Here is a 23,209-nt window from a genome sequence, read left to right on the forward strand (position 1 = left end):
GACTGTGAGGGCGGGCACAAGCCGGCGTGAGTTGGTTAAACGTTGAGTTTTATAAGGGCACCACGGGGTAACCAGCCCCCCCCACCCAGCCCCACCCCTCACCTAGCCACACCCCACCCAGCCCCTCCCTACCCAGCCCCTCCCTGCACAACGGACGGACACAATAATCCCCTGTGGGCTGGTGTAACCAGGAGGTTCCTACCAGTATTGTGTAACAGTTGTTTTCGACTCTGCAACACACGATTTCCGCATCCTAATCATCTCCACATCGCTGTAATGTTACACTGCGCCCACAGAGCGTCACTATTTGGCCACGCAGTTCTAAAGTTGACACATCCGTCCGTGACTTGAAATTGCAAGCAAGGCACTGCGAGGCTTAAAAAACAAATCTAATTAGATTAGAAAGACAACAGCACACACGACACAAGAGCATCGTCCTTTCTCAAGAAAAAAAAAACAAGTTTAATTTTCATACATTACAGCAGTCTGTACAGTTGTTTTCTTTGTGCAATATGCACGAGAACATTGCTATGAAATTAACATTTCTACAGGTGCGCACACGCCCAGAATTTCAAAGGCAGGTCTGCCAAACGTAGGTGTTTCAGTTCCTATGAGTTGCTTTAAGCGATGCAATCCATACATTTGGCAAAATATTACACTCTGACTGCAGTGGATCAAGCCTTCAGTGGCATGCTGTAGACTGAAAATTACATTTCCCCAATTAAAAATGCAATTAACACGTTTTCTAAGTAGCGTTTGATGGTTTTAGGGTTGTACCACATGTTTTGGTTTTCCGTTTGACATTTTGCTCCATGTGCCGAGCTGAAAAAGCTCAGTTACTGAAGAAGCATGTGGAGGGAAACGTCAGACATCCCAAACAAAGAGGTTCAACCCGAAAATACATGGGACGGCTAATACAGCACCGACTGTGATAAAACACACAGCAGTATGAATAAGTATTATGCGAGTGAAATATGAATTACACTTTTGCATTTTTTGTCAGTGTAGTTCCCAAACCTTGCTTTTATTTCCATATTTGTGAGTTTTAACGACGTAGAAACAACACGCTTGCTTTCCTACAAATGTATAGACACTTAGGATTTAAACGAAACAAATGTCACATCTTATTGGGGGAAAAAAAATAAAAAAAAACACTTACCAAAGTAGCCAACAAATCTAACCTGCCTATGAAAATAATGATTTTCCTTTTCACGTCATTTTGTACACGCGTCAAAATTTTCCGATTTGTTTAAACTTTGAAAAAAAAACCAAGAAAACAAAGCAAACAATAAGTGTTACACCCTGTCAGGTGCCTTCCTTGCCTCTGGTCATCAACAATAATCAATCTTACACATAAATTACGTTTCATGTTTCCTAAGCAAATGAATGCAAGACAATAACTTAATGCTGTTCATGACTACAATTTGCCTTAAAGTTTTTGTGAAATAAGCAATGCTGCGTGCCATACAAGCACAATATATGACCAACAAAGTATGTTTTGAGTAGCAGAAAATTATAAATGGAGCATTTAAGTTTAATTACATAATCAGATCACACTGTTGTTGAGCTGCTTTCAGCACTCGGCGATGTACATTACACATTTCACGTGAAGACATGAACGTGCTTCAATTAAGTATGCTTTCTTAAATCTTATTCAACTCTCACCAAGCTCAACACGAGGCAGATGGACAACTAATATTCAAACATTTAATCACTGGGCGACTGTCCACGGAAATATCTGCACTTGTTAAAATTTGTCATACAAAGCAGATATCGGAAAAGTCACGGATGCAATAAACCCACGTTAACAAAGAAAACCGAATGTACAAATGGCTTTGCAAGGGACAAAAACGAAACAAAAAAAACCATCTGACCAATTGGTTTCACCAAAACATTCCTCTGCAGGCTTGGCAGGGCTTGTGCAATGAGCACGAGCAAAGAAAGGATGGGTGGGGCACGAATTGAGTCCAGGTCCTCTCTCCATCCAGTGTGCAGGAGCATATAAAACTAGATTTCCCCCCCCCGCCCCTATCTCCTCCGTCAGTTCGAACGATTGCTCACAGGCCCTCACTGCCTGCTGTCAGATTCCAGCTTCTGCAGGCGCCGCCGTCGCAGCTCGTTCGCATCGGGCTCATTCGGCAGGGAGCCTTCCGATGGCTCACCACCCTGCGTCGTCGACTCCTCGGGCTGCTCGCCACCAAACGCACCACCTTCCGGCACGATGAGGGGGGGGGCACACAGAGCAGAACGTGAGCAGTGCAATGTACACCCAACGGTGCTGAGTTATACAGCATCCAACAAGACGGCAATTGTGGAATCCTCTTCCACGGTCCGTTAGGGATTAGGAGTCAATTTCACTTTCTAAATTACGTCTTAAAACTACTTGTACAACAGGCTTTCCCTGTAACTTAAGATAAAACAAAAAAGTTGTTGTCCGATTGGATTACTCTGTAATTCTTATTTGCTTTCATCATAGTTTATTTTATTTTATTTGGATTTCGAGAGTAGTCATTGATATTATTATTATACACTTTTTATTTCCCTTATTTAATCTATACTTGCGAGCGTACTCTTTGGTTCTTTCGGTAAAGTCACGTGGGGAGAAATAAAATAAACACAAATCACGACGTTTCGATCGCAACACAAGCAATCTTCATCAGGTGGAACAACCACAGCAATAAAAAGCTGAAGTAGGCGAGCGAGCTGCCGTGGCAAGAGGTTATATAGGTAAGAGAAAGGGGGGAGAGAGGGAGGGGTTGTGGGGTAAGGGAAGGGGGGGGGCTGCGTGAGCACGAGGTGAAGAGGACGTGAGGCTGGGGAAGGAAGTGGGCGGGGCTAGAAGTGGGAGGCTGAGCGTGGGACACGGGGGGGGTGAAATAAAAATGTACTAGTAAACAGCAGGTACGATGGAAACAACCACAACCAGTTAAGGCATTTGAGCGTAGTTTTATCTTAATGTACACTGCTTTGAGACACTTCAATATGAAAGGTGCTTTATAAAATAAATATTATTATTCCCGCAAGATTTACACAAACACACCAAACAATCCCACTCTGCACTTCATCTAATGGGCTTGCATTGACATTAATGTAGTCAAGAGGCAAACTAAAAGCAATGTTGCGATTGTAAAATGTGATCATTTACAGCTCTTATGTGAATCCACTTCTGGATATCGGCCTCCCACGCAAGCGTCGGTAATGGGATTTGTATTTCCATATTTCACGACGAAGGGAAGAGCGGCAGAACTGGTTCAGCAGATATCACGGGCCACTGATATTCGCTGTAGCTGGGAATCCAACTCAGGTTGCCGGGTTCATAGCTTGGTGTGCTCACCACAGCGCAACCATTCCACTCGTGCAAAATATTTACAGGGTTGCAGCTATTGTCAAACGACATGTTTGTATGTTACAGTGAGAGCTGTAACATATAAAGCAATGATATCAAGCATAAACTTGGTAGGCCTTGTAATTCTTGTGAATGCAGTGAACGTGAAGCCAGACATAGAACCGTTTGCATTGTTTAATATGACGACATTACCAAATCCATCCTCTGCTTCAGCGCCGGCCTCAAGGGTTTCAATCCCAGCTGCCTCCACTCCAGCAGAGCGGAGGTCTGCGGAGCCATGGGCTCCGAGGGTGGTGGGTGTTGTTTCCGAAGTGGAAGCAGGCGGCGGGTCATTATTCATCGACAACAGACTGCTGCTCGTTCCCGCGGCCGTTGGCTCAGTTCTTTGCTCTCCAGCAACACTGCAAAAAAATTAACCCGTAAAAAACTAAGTTTTTCACTATAAATCCTTTATATGTGTGGCATCGGTTTTATTTTATTATTAATTTCTGTTTTTCTTGAGTAAGAGTTTCATTTTTATCACATTGGTATTTTAAATTAAATGTGAATTTTTTTATCCTAAGAAGTGGAAAATTTAGGAAATTTTTTTTCACGAAAATAAATTGTCACGCACAACGAGTCTGTGTGCAAAATGTCAGCTCGATTGGATCACGGGAAGTGGGTTAAAAAACTACCGAAAGATTTGCACGGTCGTAAGCGCGCAAGCAAGCAAGTGAACTTAATATAAAGGATTTTTAAAAAAGGTAAGGCACTGTGTTACTATTACAAGTTAATGTACAGCCCTTGGACAATGCACTGCTGGATGAAGGCTCACTCTCGTCTTTGTTACATGGGACGATTGACCATGTTTATTAATGTTATTATCAGCTGGTTAGGGCAATTTGCCAACCACTGCATCACCACTCCATTTAATATTAATGTCAGTAAAAGTATATTGGTTAAATGAGCGACATTTGGACGATGAAGGTCATCCGTACAATTCACCATCGCGTTGTATAAAGAGCAAGAGCAGTGTGTTGCATTTGATCCTGCAATATTACAAATAACGCTTAAGAGGGCATTAGAAAGCGAGAGCATCTCAAAATTCTACACTACAGGTGGACACGTGTGCAGGGAGTGGAACAGCGAAGCAAAATGTATATTTTTTTAGGCATCTAGGTTGGGGCAGGCAAGTGAGATTAGAGCACGGTAAGGTGCAATTGCAAAACTTTATATCTAAGAGACAGTATCCAAAGGCTGTGGACAAAAGGTCATGATCCCTGGACCTGAGCAGGGAAAGGTTCTTACCATGCACCACTCCACTGGAATAAACTCTCCTTTTACATGAAGCAGTCCACCTCCTTAACCTCCTTGCGTTCCTCTCTGAAAGCCCACCTCGTCTCACTTGCCCAGTCTCTTCCTCTTGCTTCGCACTGCCACGCCTCTTCTTCCCGTCCCTCCCCTCGCCTTTCCTAACCCCTGCTCACCCTCGACCGTGGTCACCCTTTGCTCAAACCCTGCACCGTGCCTGCCATGTAAATAATGTATTTGTTCATCCCGTTTTTTTAATTATGTTCAGCGCCTTGATCAAAGGTGCTCTATAAACATAAAACGAGGAGATCCCAGACCAAGGGGGCAGCTGCTGCTGAGAAGGAATGACCGCACGTTTGGCCGCCGAGTAGGCTACTTGCCTCAAGGTCGCGACGAGGGTCGAGTACTGCTGCATTTGCATGACGGCGGCGTCGAGGAGCGTCTGGATGTTGCGCAGACAGCGCACCCGCGCCTCCAGGTGGCGTCGCTCCGTGCCCTCCATGGCACGCAGCTCCTCCTCACTCAGCCCTCCCAGGTCGTCCGGCGGCGTGGGCATGGGTGGCAGGCCTGCGACCCAACGAGCGACAGGCCACGGTTGGCTGAGTCGAGTGGCAGCCGGCATGCGCATGATACAGTCGAAACGTGAAGCACATTCGGCATGATGGGAATCCTTTGCGCATCACATTGTACCCATTTGACATTACTCTTGAGCATGTGTACATGCGTAGCCTCTCCGTACAGTCCACAGCTGATGAGGGCCTCCCCATGCTATGCGGGGGTAGTGAGGGGTTATTTGACCACACTTCACCGCGCTGGTCAGTGCGGGTTAATGAAGGCAAGGGTCTCAGGCGTGAGGACATAGAAGTACAGTACAACAATGGATTTTGCTGCACCCACTGTTTTTACCACGTTGCCTCCCAGCAACCCACTACAACCTGACGTGCAATGTGCTCACCCATCCTAGCACCATCGAGGCTAAACCACGCCAGGCTTCCGAGATCCGACGATAACGAGTGTGTTCCAGGTGAAATGAACGTATTGTTTTTGAGCAGCAGGAGTCAAGAGTGAAACCAAACCTCACTCACCAAACACCTGGGGAGGTGCGAATCCCGGCATAAAGAGTGGCGGCAGATGAGGGGGGAAAGCAGAGAAGTCCGGGAAGGACCCTGGTAAAGCGTTGGCTGAAGCCGAGGCCCCATTTGCAGCACTCTCACCAACGCCTGCCAGTGGGTAAAACGGCGGCATTAAGACTGCAGCAGAAGAAACTTTCAACGGCAACAAAACATTTTGGATAAAAAAAAGCACGTTCTGCAAACCTGACGCATCCCACAAATGTAAAAGTAACAACACTCGTGTGGAGTTAATGTGGCTAACACACACCGACGAAGCCACGGCGCGATTCGTAGGTTCGGCTGCAAACATAAATTGACGTATTAACAAAACCAGAAAGCCATTAAGTGTCACAGGTAATTCAACAAAAGGCACAGAATCAGTTGGAACCCGTGGCCAACAGGAGAGTATAAGTGTGGGACGAAATGCATGACTGGGTCTTTATATTTTAAGCACACGTAATTATGAGATAACAGGCAGAAAAAATATGAGAGAAATGTCTCAGCATTGAGCATGCCCTCTGTCTGGTGACAAGAGTGAGCCTTCATCCAGCAGTGCATTGTCCAAGGGCTGTACATTAACTTGTAAATTAAAAAACAGCCTCTACATTGCTTTCCACCACCTCACGCTCCTCTCGGAAAGTATGGCCAACACTGCACATGGCAGGCCTCTCGCTGCCTCAGCCTGCCCAGGGGGTGGGACTGCAGGGAAGTGGGGTGGGCCTAAGACACAATCCGTGGAGGCCGCTCCTGCAGATTCATGCCAGCTCTTGAGTGATCAATTTCACATTGGATGTCAATTTTGGTGACAATTCATCCATGTCATCCTACACACCTGTTACATTCCTATGATACTTTTTCATGATGACATTACACATTTATTGACATATGCCATTGAGACGTACCTGCACCTGATGAACCGTGATCAGTCCCAGCATCCCGTGCAGGCATGTGTGGGGCAGCAGCTCCCCCATGTTGAGGGATTGGAACAGGACCCATAGGTGGCCAAAGAGGGAACATCCCCGGGAAAGGGGGCATCATGCCCTGTGGCACTGAAAAAAAAAAAAAAAATTAGTTATCAATCTGTCATTCACGGTTTATTAAAAAGTTTAAACGGACTTAACGGAGGACACCGTTTCTGAAAATGCCATCCCCTCTTGAGCCACAGGTCAAACTTTTCACGATGATGTTTTCCAAAATGCGTTTGTCTTTTGGAGTATTTAATTAACAGTACGGAATCTGATAGGTCACTCACGCCAAAACAGGGTTGCATATTGGCAAGGAGTACTTTTTGCCCTGGTTTCTTTATCTTAAGTTTTGGACAATATTTTGATCAATGTGGCCAGTTGTCAATAAAGTAAGTCCCAAATAAACAAAAAAAACTAAGCTATTTTATGAGCCAGGTTAAGCCCACTGAGTAATTAGCACTTTTTCAGAGGTGATATAAGCCTAACATGATAGCTCATCAAAGTGGCTGATATCATCATGTGAGAATTTATAGCAGCCAAATATCCTAAACGAAATTTTCTACGTGTGAAGGGCAAAACCAGAGAAACCGGATTAGAATCCGCATCACCACGGTGAGAGAACACACAGACTCGTATACAGGCAACGTAAGGAGCGGGATCGAGCCCACGACCTCGTGCACACTAGGCGAGGGAAACATCATCCTCGCCACCACGGCGTCCCTAATAGCAGCACAACATTAAACTAACCAGCCCCCCCCCCCCCCACTGGTTACGGACGGACAGAGCTAATGCATAGACACTTTTAACCTTAGTTATAATGCACTGAAAAGTTACTTTCATAAAATATTTGAAGTTTTCGTGACTGCAAGGATCCATACTCTTGGTTCTTTCGGTAAAGTCACGTAGGTAAAGAAAATTAAACATAAATAAAATCACGTTTCGATTGCAACACAAGCAATCATCATTATTTTCTTTACCTACGTGACTTTACCAAAAAAAACAAGATTATACTTTCATAAAGTTGGCACACTTACGGTTTGGCTGGTTTTGGCCTGCATGCTGAGGGGCCTGCTGTTGGTGTGGCTGTTGCTGTTGCTGCTGCTGCTGTTGTTGCTGGTGATTTTGTTGCTGTGCTCCAGCCTGGCCCTGGCCTTGTCCTTGCCCTGCCACCGTGTTGCGCAGGATGTCCATGCGACACGTGGGGCAAGTCTGCTGGCGCTGGAACCATGAGCGCAAGCAGCTGTGCAGAGCATGCGGCGAGATTAGCATTAAAAGCTGTCAGATTTTCACACGCATGGCAACAAACGATTTGCTAGAACCACGGTTATTTTATGGCCACGACCAACAAATATCCGTGGACAATTTCTTCTTGTTACGCATTTCGACTCGATATTTGTATGGTGCTTTATAGGTATGTGATCTTATCTGCTGCTGCTTTGCCTGTGTTGTGCTGCATTACCAGGTGATGGTCAAGAATATTAGATGAAAAGTTCCAGAACCGCTCAACACCCAGTGCTCGCTTCAATGAATATAGGTGACGTTCATTTTGTGGAACATTTTGCTGAAGATCTGACTTAAATTGCCAGGATACCTTCGTTGACACAGTTTGCTTTGAATATGTAAAAATGACACTTGAAAGAAAGGAACAATTAAATATGAAAATAACCTACGTAAGATTAATCATCTCCCGCTGGAGACTGAACCCAGTCTCTCAAGATTGTGATATGAACTTCATATTTTTAAAGATTTTACCAGGTAAGGCCAACTGAGCTATGCAGCTTTTTCAGAAGTGACCTTGCCACAAATGACAGCTCAACGAAGTGGCTCATCATGTGGACATTTATAGCAACCAAATACTCTAAACAAGCTTAGAAATGTGGAGGGGAAAACTGGAGTACCCAGAGAAAAATCCACGCGAACAATGGGAGAAGAGACAAACTTCAAATACACAGCAGGCGTCAGGGTCAGGATCAAACCCACGACACCTTCTGCATACCAGGCGAGAGAGCAGAGGGGAGTTCTGACTGCGGAGTTGCTGAAACGTGCGTTACCTGCTGCATGACCGTCTGCGTTACCTGTAGGTCTCATCAATAACGAGACCCTTTGCTAAACACCGCGTGAGCCGAATCCCTTCATCTGGTGGCAGTGGTGGGATTCTTTATTATGGTGGCTTTACTATAGTGGCTTTCGTTCCACAACTCCTCAGTTGATCTTAAATCCCTACACATGCATCTCCCACTGTCACAATCATTCAAGACACTTATTCCACAATCGGATATAATGCACACACACACACCTCGTGTGGAATATGTGATTGCAGGGCAGTCGCTTGGCACCAGTGACCATCTCTTCTCGGCAGATAATGCAGACATTGTCTGTTGCTGCAAGCTCCTCTGGGGTTGCATCTGGATACCTGCCAAGCAAAGCAAATGCAAGTTGTGTCCATCGGTAACGACGGAGCAAACGCATTGACCGAGATGATGCGATTTGCACGAGCTTATTTCATAACGCTGGACAAGTTGGGTTTGCATTGGGCACATTGTGTGGACCGACATCATGCAAAATCTGGGTATACATGCGGCATTGATATTTATGTAAATATAAAAAAACTGTACATCAAAAAAACTATAATGCACCATGGGAAAAACATTCCCTGATAGTGCATTGTCTTTGTACTGTTTGCCTTTTGGCGTTCCATGGTCTGACACTGGTGAGACTAGGCCATAAAAAAGGCTGTCTCTGGTGTAGGCCAATCAGTGTGGTTAATGCAAACGTGATTCCTTGAAAAATGTTTCTATTTGGATTTGAACATCTTAACACCTGTTTTTTGTGAGATAGGTTAAAACATATTCTTATTTCTTCATAACTGTAATGTAGCCTAAAAACACAACAAAGTTAAAAAAACAAGTGGGGGTCTCCAAATTGATTTATTTGCGGCGACTGATGATGCCACGCATACATTTTAGTTTTGCCCCAATTACATGCCAATTGTGCATTCGGCATCATGTTACGAGACAAATCATTTAACACATCAACATCACTGGAGTGAGGGGTGCAGCACTCAATGTCGAGGAATGGCCCTGGAAGATGATCTCAAAGAACTACTTCTGAAGTCACTTCAATAGAACCCATTCTCAGCATCACAGGCCCACCTTTGTTTACACCCTGCGAATTGTGGCAACAAAACCCAAGTTATGTTTTACAAGCAAGATGCAATTTATGTTGTCTCAAAGATGGAATTTGTGACATAAGCGAAAAACCACATTCATGTGTTTTTTCACTTGTGTGTGTGAATCATTGGTGACCTGGCCGAGACCATCACCTGATTACACTTGAGAACCTGATTTAATCACAGGTCACTGCAGCCCAAATACAAACCCAGGACTTCTGAGATGCCAGCTCAGTCCTCCGATCCTTGAGCCATTTTGTACACCTTCTGATACCACATTAGGTGATGTATTTATGCACTGTAAACTTACAAAGTGTTCATATTCCTGATTGCTCTCCGAGACATGATGGCATCCGTTACAGCTTTCTTGAATTGCCTGTACAAGGGTAAAAATGATAAATTAGTTTTGGTGTCAAGAGGCTTAAATAAAAATACGTATATAAAGCACACGCGATGCTGGAGTGTGGCATGTTTTGCGAACATTAATCGTAAAAATGGTGTATAAACAGCCAATACGCTTTAATATGGACATACCGACACACAGAACCATTCCTGCAATCACTCACCGCATGGTCAGGTACATTGGCCGTATTGCAAACAGGGGGAAAGTGTGGACCTTGATCATGATGGTCATGAATGTGCCATAGAGGAGCACTTTAATTAGCCCTGTTAAGGAAAAAGATTTAAAACATAACCAGCCACATAAATACATCCCGCTGAAATCCAGAGCATAGATGCGTAATTGCTGCACAAAAGTCGAACAAAGAAGTATAAGGCATGATAACATGAAGAACTGGCATGCTGTGGGATGTCCGTTTTCCATTAGATGAATTCACATTGAGTAATGCACACCGAAATATAAAAAACTGAGAGTGTGCTGTTTGACTACACCCGTTGAGCATACATACAAACACTACGGGGTATGGTCAAACATGCTTTTCACTTCCTGCATGCCATACATTTCAAAGTATTAACACAGCATACTATTTTTTGTAATATTTCACTTAAATGACACCTTGCTTTTGTACATGCAAGTAGAGTTCACATTCTTTAGACGTGACTATCCATTCCTCTTTCTGTTTCTCCAAGCCGTAAAAAGTTTTTTTTAACATAGTACGATTCTACAAATAAACATTTATTAAGTAAATATGTTTTCAATGATATATATATGCGAAAGTAAATGGATGCGTTGATTACTTGATTAACAAGCAAAGAAATAAACATCTTAGTTAACCTTGGTTTGAAGAAATTATCAATGGTATTAAAAAAATAACATCACACAATACGTAGACAAAGTGGACAATATTTGCTGGGTGGAATCGAAGAGTGGTGTAGTGCTTATAATATATTGCATTATGAAGCCAGTGACCCAGGTTTGACTCCAGGACATGGCTACCATCAGTGAGGAGTGCCCTTAACCTAAACCGCATGGACCAGCATGAAGAAATAGCGTAAAATTACTCCCTTTATTGACCCAGTATGAGGAGGACTTCATCAAAAAGCCGACTGACAAAGGGCGGTGAATTGGTATTATTTTGTAATTTGGGTATCTGTGTGTGTGTGGCTCGTGTGTGTTGTGGCTTTACCAGTGAAGAGCTCGGTGTAAAGCATGTACACCGCTTTGTTGTCCCATGGGTTTTCACTCTGCAGGTCTATGGTGTGCAGCAAATACTTGATGAATATGGTGAGCACCATTGTGAGCAGGATGGCATACTGCAACCGAGATGAGAAAAGAAAACCCACCGTTAAAGTATCGGAACAACTCGGTGCATATCGGTGCAAAAGCGAAACGCAAAACCTTGGTCTACGACGTTTATTTCACTCACCTCAAAGCCAAAAACGAGCTGTACTGAAGCTCCGCGGGTGATGACACTGTAATAAGCGAGGTGAACCAAAAAGCCATCCGCTGCAGAGAGCACCAGCATCAGGGCTGAAAGGGCAGGCACATCGCAGAGATCAAAAAGACTGAATGGAAAACACCGTCTAGGAGCCACAGACACAAAAACCCCACCGCATGAATCGGTCTATGGAGCTCTTTTTGGAGGAGAGCGGAGATGCAAAAATTAAAATTTAAATCACTTTGCAGCAGAGGGATTCTACTTAAATTGCCATGTGCATGCACAACCCTTGGTTCTAGCCGCTGCTGAATGAGGGGCTAACCCTGCCATGTGGGTCACGGGGGTCATTTTGCAATATTGCTCCACGCTGGGCACTGTAGATTGGTGAAGGCGTGGAACGTAAGATGTAGAATTACACTGCAACAATGGGTTTTGCTGGACTGCCCTCTGCTGAACACAATGTCGCTGTAATATCAGGTGTGCCGCCTTAGCATAATGCATACAATATTGTTAGGTCTCAAAACAATCACAAGGTGTACAAATTACAAAGCCCAATTTGGTTGTGCTTACGCTGTGCATTCTCATTACAGTGACTCGAGATTTAAAATTCAGTCTATGACCGGTTCACACATTACTCGCCAATAACATTAGCCATGGCCGGGCTTCGAACTCAGGTTGCCAGGTTCATAGCACCGTGCAATAACCAGTGCTCCTCAACATATGGTTTGGATTATTGCAAGCGATAAATGCATATTTAGTTGTAATAGCATAAGTAATATACTGTAATAACACTTTAATATCGAAGTAATTTTAACGGTTTACTTTAATAGAGAACCTTTGCACTGCCGAACTGTATATTTAGACAATATCAGCGAGTAAACACAACGATATACTCCAAGCGAATGTGAACATGGGAAATATATTTCGTTCACTGCGCACATTACAAAAAAACTACGGTACTCACAAAAAACACGAATGTGAAAAAGCCACGATATGACAGGACTTCTTTCCATCTGCAGGATGAAAGGACAGGATCAAAACGTTTAGTTTTTTTGCTCAAAACATTCAGCACAGTGCAGGTGATTGTTTTATGTTTCCATCATTTGAAAAACAGTCACCGGATAGATACCCACAGCAGTGCATGGATCATTGGTAATGTGTACGCTTAAAATCACTACCACCAGTAAATACTATATACGGAGAAAAAGAAAGCATATATGTATTGATTTGATGACAGACATATTTACGAAAAAAATTATTTTAATATGCAGCTTATGTTCTGAACGTAATGCTAATATAATTTACAGCTATGTGTTAATCCACTGCTATGTAAAGAATTTTCCACGCTACGTCGATCAAGGAGCTTGTTTAAGAATACTTCCCCATGTGGGTTAAAGGATGAGGCGATGCCCAAGACCGATTCGATATCGCTCGCCAATGACATTAGCCGTGGCTAGGAATCAAACTCGGGTTGCCGGGATCATGGTGCAGTGCATGAAACACGGCGGTGCCCCAGCTGGTATCCAGGAGGTAATGGTTTCGATCCCGACCCTGACACTATTTTGGAGTTTGCATGTTCACCCCGTGGTCCTGTGGATTTTTCTCCGGGTCCTCCGGTTTTTCCCTACACATTTAGAATCAACATGCGCGCTTAGAGTATTTGGCTGCTATAAATGTCCACATGATAAGCCACTTCATTGGGCTATAATGTGGCCAGCTCGCTCCTGAAAAAGAGCTACATAGCTCAGTGGGCTTTACCTGGCAAAATAAAAAAAATGTATAGCTGCTGCGGTTTATTTAAGCGCTTAAACTTAAACGCCAACAAACAATGGGTAAACAACAGAGCTGAGACATTGAGTGCAGAGGACAAGCGGCGAGTATAGTGCCATACTCACAAAGTCAACGCGATCCTCGGCCAGCCAGTGAAAGCACTTGAGGAAGAGCAAGAGGGTGAAGAGAGCCACGAAGCGAGGGCTGACATCGTCCCTGAACACCGTGAAGGCGAGGCAAGTCTCCGTCACGGCGTACCAGGAGCGCTCGATGAGGTGCTGAGGAACGCAAGGATCCGGCGTACACGTGTATCAGTCAGTAATATACCACTGCTGGATCGAGGCTCTCCCCCCCACCATGGTACTTACGTCGTGGGAGGGGGTTAATTGACCATGCTTTGCTGCGCTGGACAGTGCAGGCTGATGATGGAGGGGAGGCATTGATGTGGGAGCATTGAAGCACAGTACAACAAGAGTGGGATGCAGAGCGGCTTCACGGTCCAGTTGCAGAGTTTGAAAAGTTACCCGCAAATTACGTAATTAGGTAAAACCACTTTGCAACATCGCCCACTGACAGACTATATCCATGAGTGAAATTCACCGCCTTCATGATAACCTTTGTGCTCAAAGAATGGCGTGAATACAAAATGTACCATATTTCAAATAAATGCATGTTCATGTTTTTGCTGGAATGCCCTCTCCTGTCCAGAATGTAGCACAGCCCCCGTGGATGCCTATGAGAATCTTATGTGCATCGTAGTTGCCCATCCAAGGACTATCCAGGCTTCAGCCAGCTTAGTTTCCGAGGTCTCATGGGATCGGGTGCCCCGATCATTGGTGGGGCACACATATGATCAGATGAAAGAGTCTTCAATTTTGTACCGATATTTGCACCATTACATTCTAACAGTTGCAAGTAGTTTCATGACCGTGACAACCACATCCTGATATGAAGTGACTTGCCACAGTCGTGTCCTGGCAAGTTGCGGAAATACAAATACTGTATAATCTATATTTGAACAAGTGCTTTTACCATCTCACAATGTGTGGCATTGTGCAGTAAAGAGAGAGTTTGATAAAGATGGAGGAGACCGTGCAGAAATTTCCACAGGGTCTCATACAAACACATGCTTAAAAATAACCCCGCTGTACTCTGACACACATGCAGATGGGTCATGGGTTTGGTACATGTTGTCATGACAAACACTTTTAATGCAAATAAGCAAATAATGCCCTCCATTGGCAATAGAGCTTGTGCCAGGCTATACGCACTGAGACCCCGTTAAGTGTCGATGACTCACTGGAGACACAAGCGTTATGGGTTAACCGACTGACTCCCCACTATGCACATCCACATAATACTGTTTAGAACTGCCCGTGAAAACAGTGTCCACATCTCCTGCCTGGAGTTTATTTCATATATACACATACACATTTTCACACACACACGATGACTTGGAGGACGAACTGGACTGGCGTTAAAGCTGGGGCTAGCCCCAATCCTTTTTTAGCTTATTATAAGAATAACATGGGGGCTTAGCCCCCTTATATAAACGAGTTCAGTGGCTCAGCTTAAGCTATCTTGAGCCTCACCATAAGCCTCACCTCTGTTTCTGCTGCTCGCAGTTGCCCGAAGAAAACTTTTCGCATTAACTTTCCCAATAGGAAGACCAGGACGAACGCCTGCAGGTAGAGCACCTACCAGAGGGAATACAGCAGCAGCAGCACAAGTTAAGCACCTGTATTAACACAACCCTTGGCAAACAGTTCGACTCTACCGATTACCAAACAAGAGTATTAAGTAAACGAACAACACAATCACATCACATTTTTTATCTAACTTTTCTCCCTTTTGACGTTTGTTTCAAGGGCAGCCTCGCTAGTTGGCGTGGCATTTTATGAAGACTCCGCTTGGGGTGCTAGCCCATTCATTCTACGTGAAAAGTTATATGCTAGTGCCACGTCACCATCAAGCCCACATTATAAACAAGCACTGTGTGAGTGATGTAGTGAAGTGTTGAGCCCCGTTTGATAAGCTGTTGACAGAGCAATAATGATAACAAACCCACATAGATCTTCGAGGTATGTAAAGGTGTATGTTATGAATACATTTTGATCAATTCATATGCGAATGATGCATTATTTTATTCGTGCACTCAATAATATATTTTTTTACATTATTTTAAGTTATTGATTCACGTGACCTCTGCAGGCATGAGACTCCACATAATGATGCTAATTACTTAGTTAACCAGGAAAGCCACACTGAATCTGAGAACTGAATCTGCAGACTTTTTTTCAGGGGGTCCTGGCATTGGGATGCTTGTCCAACACCAATGACACCGTATGTTTGTATCTTTGGGAGGAAAGCGGAGATCCGGAGGAAACCCACGTCGAACAGCAGGCGAGAACATACAAACTCCACGCAGAAAAGTTCCCAAATTCAGGAATCAAACGCAGGTCATTCTTACCATCAGCCATGAGTGTTACCAATGTGCCACGCTGCCACCACCGTGATGAAAATGAGTGAATCTTTGAGTTGAATCACAAATACAAAATCATGAAAATCCATCGATCCTGAAGATATTGTTGCACACCTTGAACCCACAATATTTCCACATCATTGGAAGTTTTTATTTATTTACTTAGCGACGATAAATGCCGCACGGAGAACACACAATAAAATACCTTACACTGTACAGTATGCACATTACGAATTAATAAAAACGTGAAACAATAATCACCATTCCCATACGAGAGTTTTATGTTTCACATAAATAGTTTCGCGTTCAGAGAAAAATATTTAAATGACAGAGAACGTTTTCATTGATTAACTTTTTAAAATTTATTTTCCGACTCAACTGGTTACAACAAAGGAGTGTTTGTAGATGCCCTCTTTTGCAAGCCTGTCTGATTAGAGGTTGACAATATTTTCAAAACCCGTTTTGAAAAAAATCAAACAGGAATCCTCCTTTGGTAGCTGTGTTGGCATCAATCAACGACAAAATAAATTGTGGTTGGTGGATCGTGGTGAGATTGACTGAGACAGCCACCTACTGGACACCTGGGTGATTGATACTTTGAGAGAGCAGAATAAGAAGCAGGATTCCAAAGCCTTCATATGCAGCAGAGTTTGAGTATTATTTTCTCACATGTGGGCACTCCGGTTACCTCTCACAAGCAAAACACTCATGTACAGTAAAGGGACTGGTCAAAGATACCAAGAAAGACCATCTTGAAAGAGTAGAGATTCCGTTTTTTTCTGATTAAATAATTACATCGAATACAGCATGCATGGTTATCAGAGCCAATTCAAGTGTCTAACTTACTTATCCTTCATAGGCCACGCTGAGGAAGTGGTGGAAATTCCACACTTCCATAGAAAGTGGAGGCTCTCCATAGCAAATTCAATGTAACCAACTGGTATCATTATTATCAGCACCACCATCATTACGACACTTATTTGTTACATTGCGTATGGCTTTATTTTGGGGATTTCGAAAAGTTTTTTGGTTTGACCATGTTTGCTTGTTGTAGTACGGAGTTAGAATGATGGCTTTAATCTAAGTTGTCTTGTGGTTGTTGTTTGATTTGCATCCCACTGGGATGTTTGCACAGCGTTGGTGTACGGTGCTTTTTTCTGGAAGACTTTGCAGTTTTTTCCTGGATGTTTCTGTTTGCGCAGTCACTTTAAGATGTTTTCTTGTTCATGTTTTTGTTTGTTGCGGTTGCACCCGATTCAAGAGCCGAATGGCTCACATGGCTATACCAAATAAATGAATCTGAAACAACACTGAAATTTATATCTTCCAGTTTTGACAACACTACCACTGCCATTGAGTCCAAACAGCCTGGGCCCTGCTAGTTTTACATGCGCTTGCATAAGATAGCTAGGAGTTGAGTGTCAAAAGACAAGAAAGCAGACTGCTGGTGAGAGTGGTTTGTAGCGGTGGTGGTCGTGGGGAAAAATGTCAACCTGAGTTCAATTCGTTCGACTTTTGGTAATGCCAGTGGCAAGTGTTGTCCTGGGGACCAGTTTAAAACAGCAGCTGCTACTAATCAAATGATTTGTGAGGTGCGTTGGAAGCGAGGCACACGCGCAAATAACACAACTTTCACATTCTTCAATAACGCTGCAATGAAGGCAACACTATACAAAAGGCGGCGTTTCGGGCAATGCCCCTACTTCATAGGTGATACAATGATTATCAGGTTAACTTCTCCAGTTTTTAAAATAATCCAAGTACTTCACGTGAAGTGTGTTTTATGAAACTGGTTGGTCAACTCGGCATCACCGAGGCCGACTTGGCCTTACACATCAAGAACCAAGTGAAGTATGAACATCAACAGCGGGGAGACAAAGCCATCCTGATGGATGTACATGGTTCTGGCCACAACACCGCCGAGTGCCCGTAGACAGCCCTAATGTGTGCTCACGAACAACACCTGCTCCAGTGGTGGGCTATCCTTGGCTACACGCGGGATCTTTGTTGTATGGTGAAGCGATGCTAACGATGGTGGTGAAAATGCTGGTGATGATGGTAAGCGGTTGTGGGAACAGTGGTAGTACTGGCGTTTTTGTTGATGGTAAAACAAATGCCTGTACTGGTGGTATTACTGCCCCGGTCGTGCTGCTGATGAGAGTTGATCCCACTGTCGATGCCGAGATGTGATACTAATCCGATGGGTGCTGCTGTTGCTACTGCTGGTGTCGATAGCTTTGGCAAGTGCTGTCACTGCTGCTGGTCGTGGCGATTGTGAGAGGCGCTGCCGATTCTTGGTGGCGTTGACATCGTTGGCAGTGGAGTTTCTGCTGCTGCTGCTGATCAGTGCTGCGTGCGGCTGGTCGTGTTGCTAACGCTATTGAGTACTGCTTCTGCTGGTGGCAGGGCTGGTGGTGAGAGGTGATACTACTGTTGTTGCTGCTGCTGAAGCTGCTAATGGTTGCTACTGTTGGTTTAGATAGTGGCTGGCGCTGGTGTTGATAGAGCTGTTGAGTGCTGATACTGCTGCTACTGCTGCTAAGTGACACGGACTGTTGCTGCTGCTGCTACTGATGGGTGGTTTCCCCCACGAGGGTGCCGTCTCACTCACCGCTAGGCAGGGGCTGGACTTGGTGAGGTAGACAACGGTGGGGTAGAACTGCCGCTTGGTGTAGGTGGCGTGCAGTACCACGGCCGAGGTGAGCAGCGCGCTCACCCCGCTCAGCACCGCCAGCCGCATCGCCGCCGCCGCCGCCACCGCCGCCGTCGTCAACAGCTTCTTCTTAGCAGCAGCACGGTAGCAAAGACGTCGCTGTTTGTACGGCGGTCGGGGTACTAGCCAGAGAGGTGGAGGAGGAGGCGGTGTGGAGATGAACGCACGTACAGTGGAGCGGGCAGGAATGTACACGACATCACATTGCCGTGACCCCTGACCCCGCGCGCTCTTCCGGGATATACCATCTCGCCCCCCCCCCCCCCCGTTCGAAGCCACACGTTTAAACGCCGGCAATTTTCGTTAGATTGTTATGTTAGAAACTAAACTAATTTTGTAAAATTTATTTTGTTTGTTGTTGTACCGAAAAACGCTATACTTGCTTAGCCGTTGCTGCTGTGAGAAATTCCACGTTGTATATCTGCTGTGAGTAATTTGATGGGTGGAGTTTGTTTGGGTGGGGGGGGTGTTTGGCGTCGAGTGGTACAGTCCGCAGCCCGTGGTGCTGATATTTCCGTGGCCGCCACTGATTGGTGGAAATTCTCCCCGGAGGTGTCAGCGTGGCGGGTCGCTCGCACGTGGCGCTGTTCGTCGTTTAACACAGGGGGGGGGGGGGCATGGGATGGGTTTTAACCTTTCTGGCAATGATACAGGTGTTGTTAAGATGTTAAAGCACCAGCTTTTTGAAGTCTCGGTGTTAGACCAGACAATGCAATGTCGGGGCATTGAGGGCGCGGGGTTGAGCGGCTACTTCACGTGACGTCCCTTCAAGTTTTCAAGTTCATGTATTAGGTATAGCCCTGTGAGCCATTCGGCTCTTGAATCGGGTGCAACCGCAACAAACAAAAAACAAAAACATGAACAAAAAACATCTTAAAGTGAATATGTAACTGAGTGCAAACAGAAAATCCAAGAAAAGAGCAAAATATTGCAGAAAAAAACACCGTACACCAACGCTGTGTGCAAAAATCCCAGTGGGATGCAAGTCAAACAACCAACAACAACCACAAGACAACTTAGATTAAGGCCATCAGTCTAACTCTGTACTACAACAACACAAACATGGCTAAACCAATACACTTTTCGAAATCACCAAAATAAAGCCATGAAACCAATGAAACAGTGATCATAGGAACTGTGACGGAATTTTCACAATAAAGGGCATGAACAATATGTACTACCAAAACCCTGCAGCCATAGCTGGCTGCATGAGTCACTCCACAACAGCAGCAGGAGCATCAATCGGAGTATTCTAATTTTTCAATGCACCTTTAAGATCAGCACACTAAATCAAAACACAGGTACTTTGTAGCGATCGTCCGGAGAAATCAAAATACAAGAATAGGTTTTTACACTTTCTGACAATAAAGCCAGGTGTGAAGATGTTAAAACACCAAAGAGAAATCTTTCACAAGTGGAATCATGTCTGCATTAACCACGCATAGTTGTGGTGAACATGCAAACAAAACAAACGCTCGGGTAATTTTTGGATTGCTTTTGAAACTGGTCCACACCAGAGACAAGCTTTTTTTAGTTTCAGTATTAGAACAGACGACGCCAAAAGGCGAAAAGCACAAAGGCAATTCACTATCAGGGTATTGAGAGCTCGGGGTGAGCAACGAAATCATGGAACCTCCCATGATGTATCACCAGAGGTGTGGACTCGAGTCATGTGACTTGGACTCGAGTCAGACTCGAGTCATGAATTTGATGACTTGCGACTCGACTTGGACTTGCATAACAATGACTTTGTCCCACCTATGAGATGTGGACTCGAGTCATGTGACTTGGACTCGAGTCAGACTCGAGTCATGAATTTGATGACTTGCGACTCGACTTGGACTTGCATAACAATGACTTTGTCCCACCTCTGTGTATCACCATTGATACCATTATTTGACAAATTATTAGAAACCCAAATTGGTAAATTTATCTTAGAAAATAAGCTACTACATCCTAAACAATCGGGTTTCCGTAAAAAAATACTGTACTTCACAGCTTCTGCTGTTTTGGACTCATGTTTAATATTCTGGAGAGAAACGAGTACTGTGCCTCCGTATTTTTAGATTTATCTAAAGCCTATGACACAGTAGACCATAGCATTTTATTAAATAGACTTCGAAGCCTGCAATTATCGGAGCATACAGTTAACTGGTTTAAAAGCTGTCTCTTTTCACGTAACCAGCTAGTATATTTTGCTAACCTGGTTTCAACCAAAATTTGTATTACAAAGGGTGTACCTCAAGGATCCGTTCTTCGTCCAATATTCTCCATACTGTATATGTAAATAACTTGGGTACCCAGCTTCAACATTCTAGGATCAACATTTTTGCCGATGATACTATATTGCTGGTCGCTGATCATTCCCCCCCAAGATGTTTACATAAAGTTACAAAGCGACTTTATTAAAATTCAACAACTCATCACACTTAAACTGGTCCTTAATACCAGGAAATCAAAAGTAATGTGTTTCTCTCAGAAAAAGACAACCTGCAGTTCTTCCCCAATTATATACGCTTGAAAACAAACTTATTGAGCAGGTAGACAAAACGAATTACCTTGGGCTCATAATAGATTCAAAACTTACGTTCCATGATCCTATTGATCATGCTGGAAAAAAGTAAAAATTTAAACTGGCTTTCTTTATAGGAAAAAACATTGTTTCCCAGATAAACTTCGTCTTGAGTTGATAAGGGCAACTTTCCTGCCTTTGATTACTGACATATTCTTGGTTCTTTCGGTAAAGTCATGTAGAAGGGAAAGCTTTAAATCAAAATTTACTGTGACATTGTTTATTAGTCTGCATAAATTCATTGCTAAATAAGCTCAACCCAATATATAATTCGGCTCTAAGATTTGCTCTGGATACCCCATATAAAACTCATCATTGTTACCTATATAGAGACTGGCCTAACATCCCTCCATGATCGCATAATTATTTACCAGGCTTTTTTTTATTTAAAATGTCCTTAGTTCCAATTCGGCAGAGTATTTGTTGGATCTGTTGACACCACGGGATGCCAGACCTAACCTGAGGAGCTCACCATTGTTTTATGTTCCTATAGGTACAAAACAGCATTGGCTGTGGTGGGTTTAATGACACATTTATATTTACACGATCTAACTCAAATACACCTTTATTATGCAGCGTGTTGTGTGGGGTGGGGAGGATCCCCACCTACTAACCACATACCGGAATTCCATTTGAATGTTTTTTTAGAAGTGTTAATTACTCTGCAAAGTCAGTTTTACGACTCAGTTCCTAAAATGTGCTCGGAGTCGGGGGAACGATTTTGCTACGCCTGTTGGAATAAGTGTAGTTTTATTTATATATGTGTAGTGGAGTAGAACGACACTGTATTGGCTCGGTATGGGGGCTGTAGGCAGGTGTCACGGGGGTCGTGTCGGGCCGTGACACTCTGCGTGAACCCAACAGGACACGTGACCAGATAAAGGGGGGCCAGGGGCCCCAGGGGGGTCACATGGTTGGGGTTCGGGCCTTACCCGAAGGATCGGGAAGGGGGGCGTGGCCTGGGGCGGAGCCCACCATGCCGGAGTGGTTATAAGCGGGGTGTGGACGGTGATCTGGGCTGTTCTGCTGGGTCCACTCTGGGATGAAGCCACCATCTACGATCCTTGGTCTCCGGTCCAGAAATGTAGTATCCCCGTGTGTTAGCGAAGTTAGGAACGGTGGTTACCACCACCCTATGTCGTTATCCTGTTAATGTTAAGAGTTACCCGTTGTGTTTAGATAAGTGTTGCCTCCAAAGTCCCAGTGTGCGCCTGAATTTAACCCACTATGTTTGAGTGATTTGCTTCCCGTTCCTATGCTTTGCACTCCTATCGTGCTTTGGTATTGTAACGTTCTGACCAACTCCTACTGGATATGTGGGAAAGAACTTTATCGCTCAACAGATTCCTCCAAATATTCTTGTGTAATGCCCAATTAAGTAATGTTCAAGTAATTATTCTGCATTTGCTATGTTTGGCCAGGACTATGCTGTACCAGTCAAGTATATTCGAGTTTCGTGGGGTTTAAATGTTATACTGTATCACAGTTAATTTGGGTTTCTAAAATGTGATGTAACCTCAATTTGGTTGAAAACGGCAAGTTTGATTTTGTTTTAACGACCGCACTTGAGGCAGAGGTAGTACAGTAAACACCGGTTTAAGTGTCCAGGTACATCGGTTTTCATTATCCAGAGCTTTTTAAATGCACTGCAACCTGCTCTCCTTTCCACACCCCTAATTGCAGTTTATTGTCAGTCCACTGCAGGATGAAATCCTTCTCCCCCATACCTTGTTGGTCATGGCCCATAAAAGTTGTTTGAACGTAACGCTTCACGCGAATTGACATCACTCACCAATGATGCCCGTGTGCGTTTAAAAGGATATCCGTTGTAATTAGCACTAATCCCAGTCTTGTTAACGTTGAATGCTTCGCCATCACTACCAGACCTAAATTGTGAGCACTGTTTACAAGATGCGTTGAAGTGCGGAATGAGTGCATCTCGAGGCCACGTG

At 44.2% G+C, this 23,209-nt stretch overlaps 1 protein-coding gene across 1 annotated transcript; it reads right to left on the reverse strand.

Moving 5' to 3' along the window:
* Positions 1 to 438: 438 nt before the first annotated feature.
* SYVN1 (synoviolin 1) lies at positions 439 to 18,895 on the reverse strand. The gene is made up of 15 exons (XM_078608460.1): positions 18,584 to 18,895; positions 15,095 to 15,187; positions 13,616 to 13,768; positions 12,685 to 12,733; positions 11,709 to 11,812; positions 11,469 to 11,595; positions 10,449 to 10,548; positions 10,193 to 10,258; positions 9,010 to 9,126; positions 7,748 to 7,953; positions 6,651 to 6,797; positions 5,722 to 5,856; positions 5,017 to 5,203; positions 3,539 to 3,747; positions 439 to 2,210 (listed from the first exon to the last, which is right to left on the reverse strand). Exons 1-15 carry the CDS (start codon positions 18,710 to 18,712, stop codon positions 2,068 to 2,070), a joined length of 1,965 nt encoding a protein of 654 aa, XP_078464586.1. The 5' UTR covers positions 18,713 to 18,895; the 3' UTR covers positions 439 to 2,067.
* Positions 18,896 to 23,209: the final 4,314 nt, after the last annotated feature.

This window comes from Lampetra planeri, chromosome 30 (assembly GCF_965212315.1).
Source record: "Lampetra planeri chromosome 30, kcLamPlan1.2.h2, whole genome shotgun sequence".
Classification (NCBI taxonomy): Eukaryota; Metazoa; Chordata; class Hyperoartia; order Petromyzontiformes; family Petromyzontidae; genus Lampetra; species Lampetra planeri.

What these genes read in the sequence shown, in the direction of transcription:
- SYVN1 (XM_078608460.1), bottom strand. Translation starts at nt 18,712, where the DNA reads ATGCGGCTGGCGGTGCTGAGCGGGGTGAGCGCGCTGCTCACCTCGGCC. An exon ending in TGCGAGCAGCAGAAACAGAG is followed by an intron (nt 13,769 to 15,094) that starts GTGAGGCTTATG and finishes TGCGTTCCTCAG; the next exon opens with CACCTCATCGAGCGCTCCTG. An exon ending in CGCACCTCCCCAGGTGTTTG is followed by an intron (nt 5,204 to 5,721) that starts GTGAGTGAGGTT and finishes GTTGGGTCGCAG; the next exon opens with GCCTGCCACCCATGCCCACG.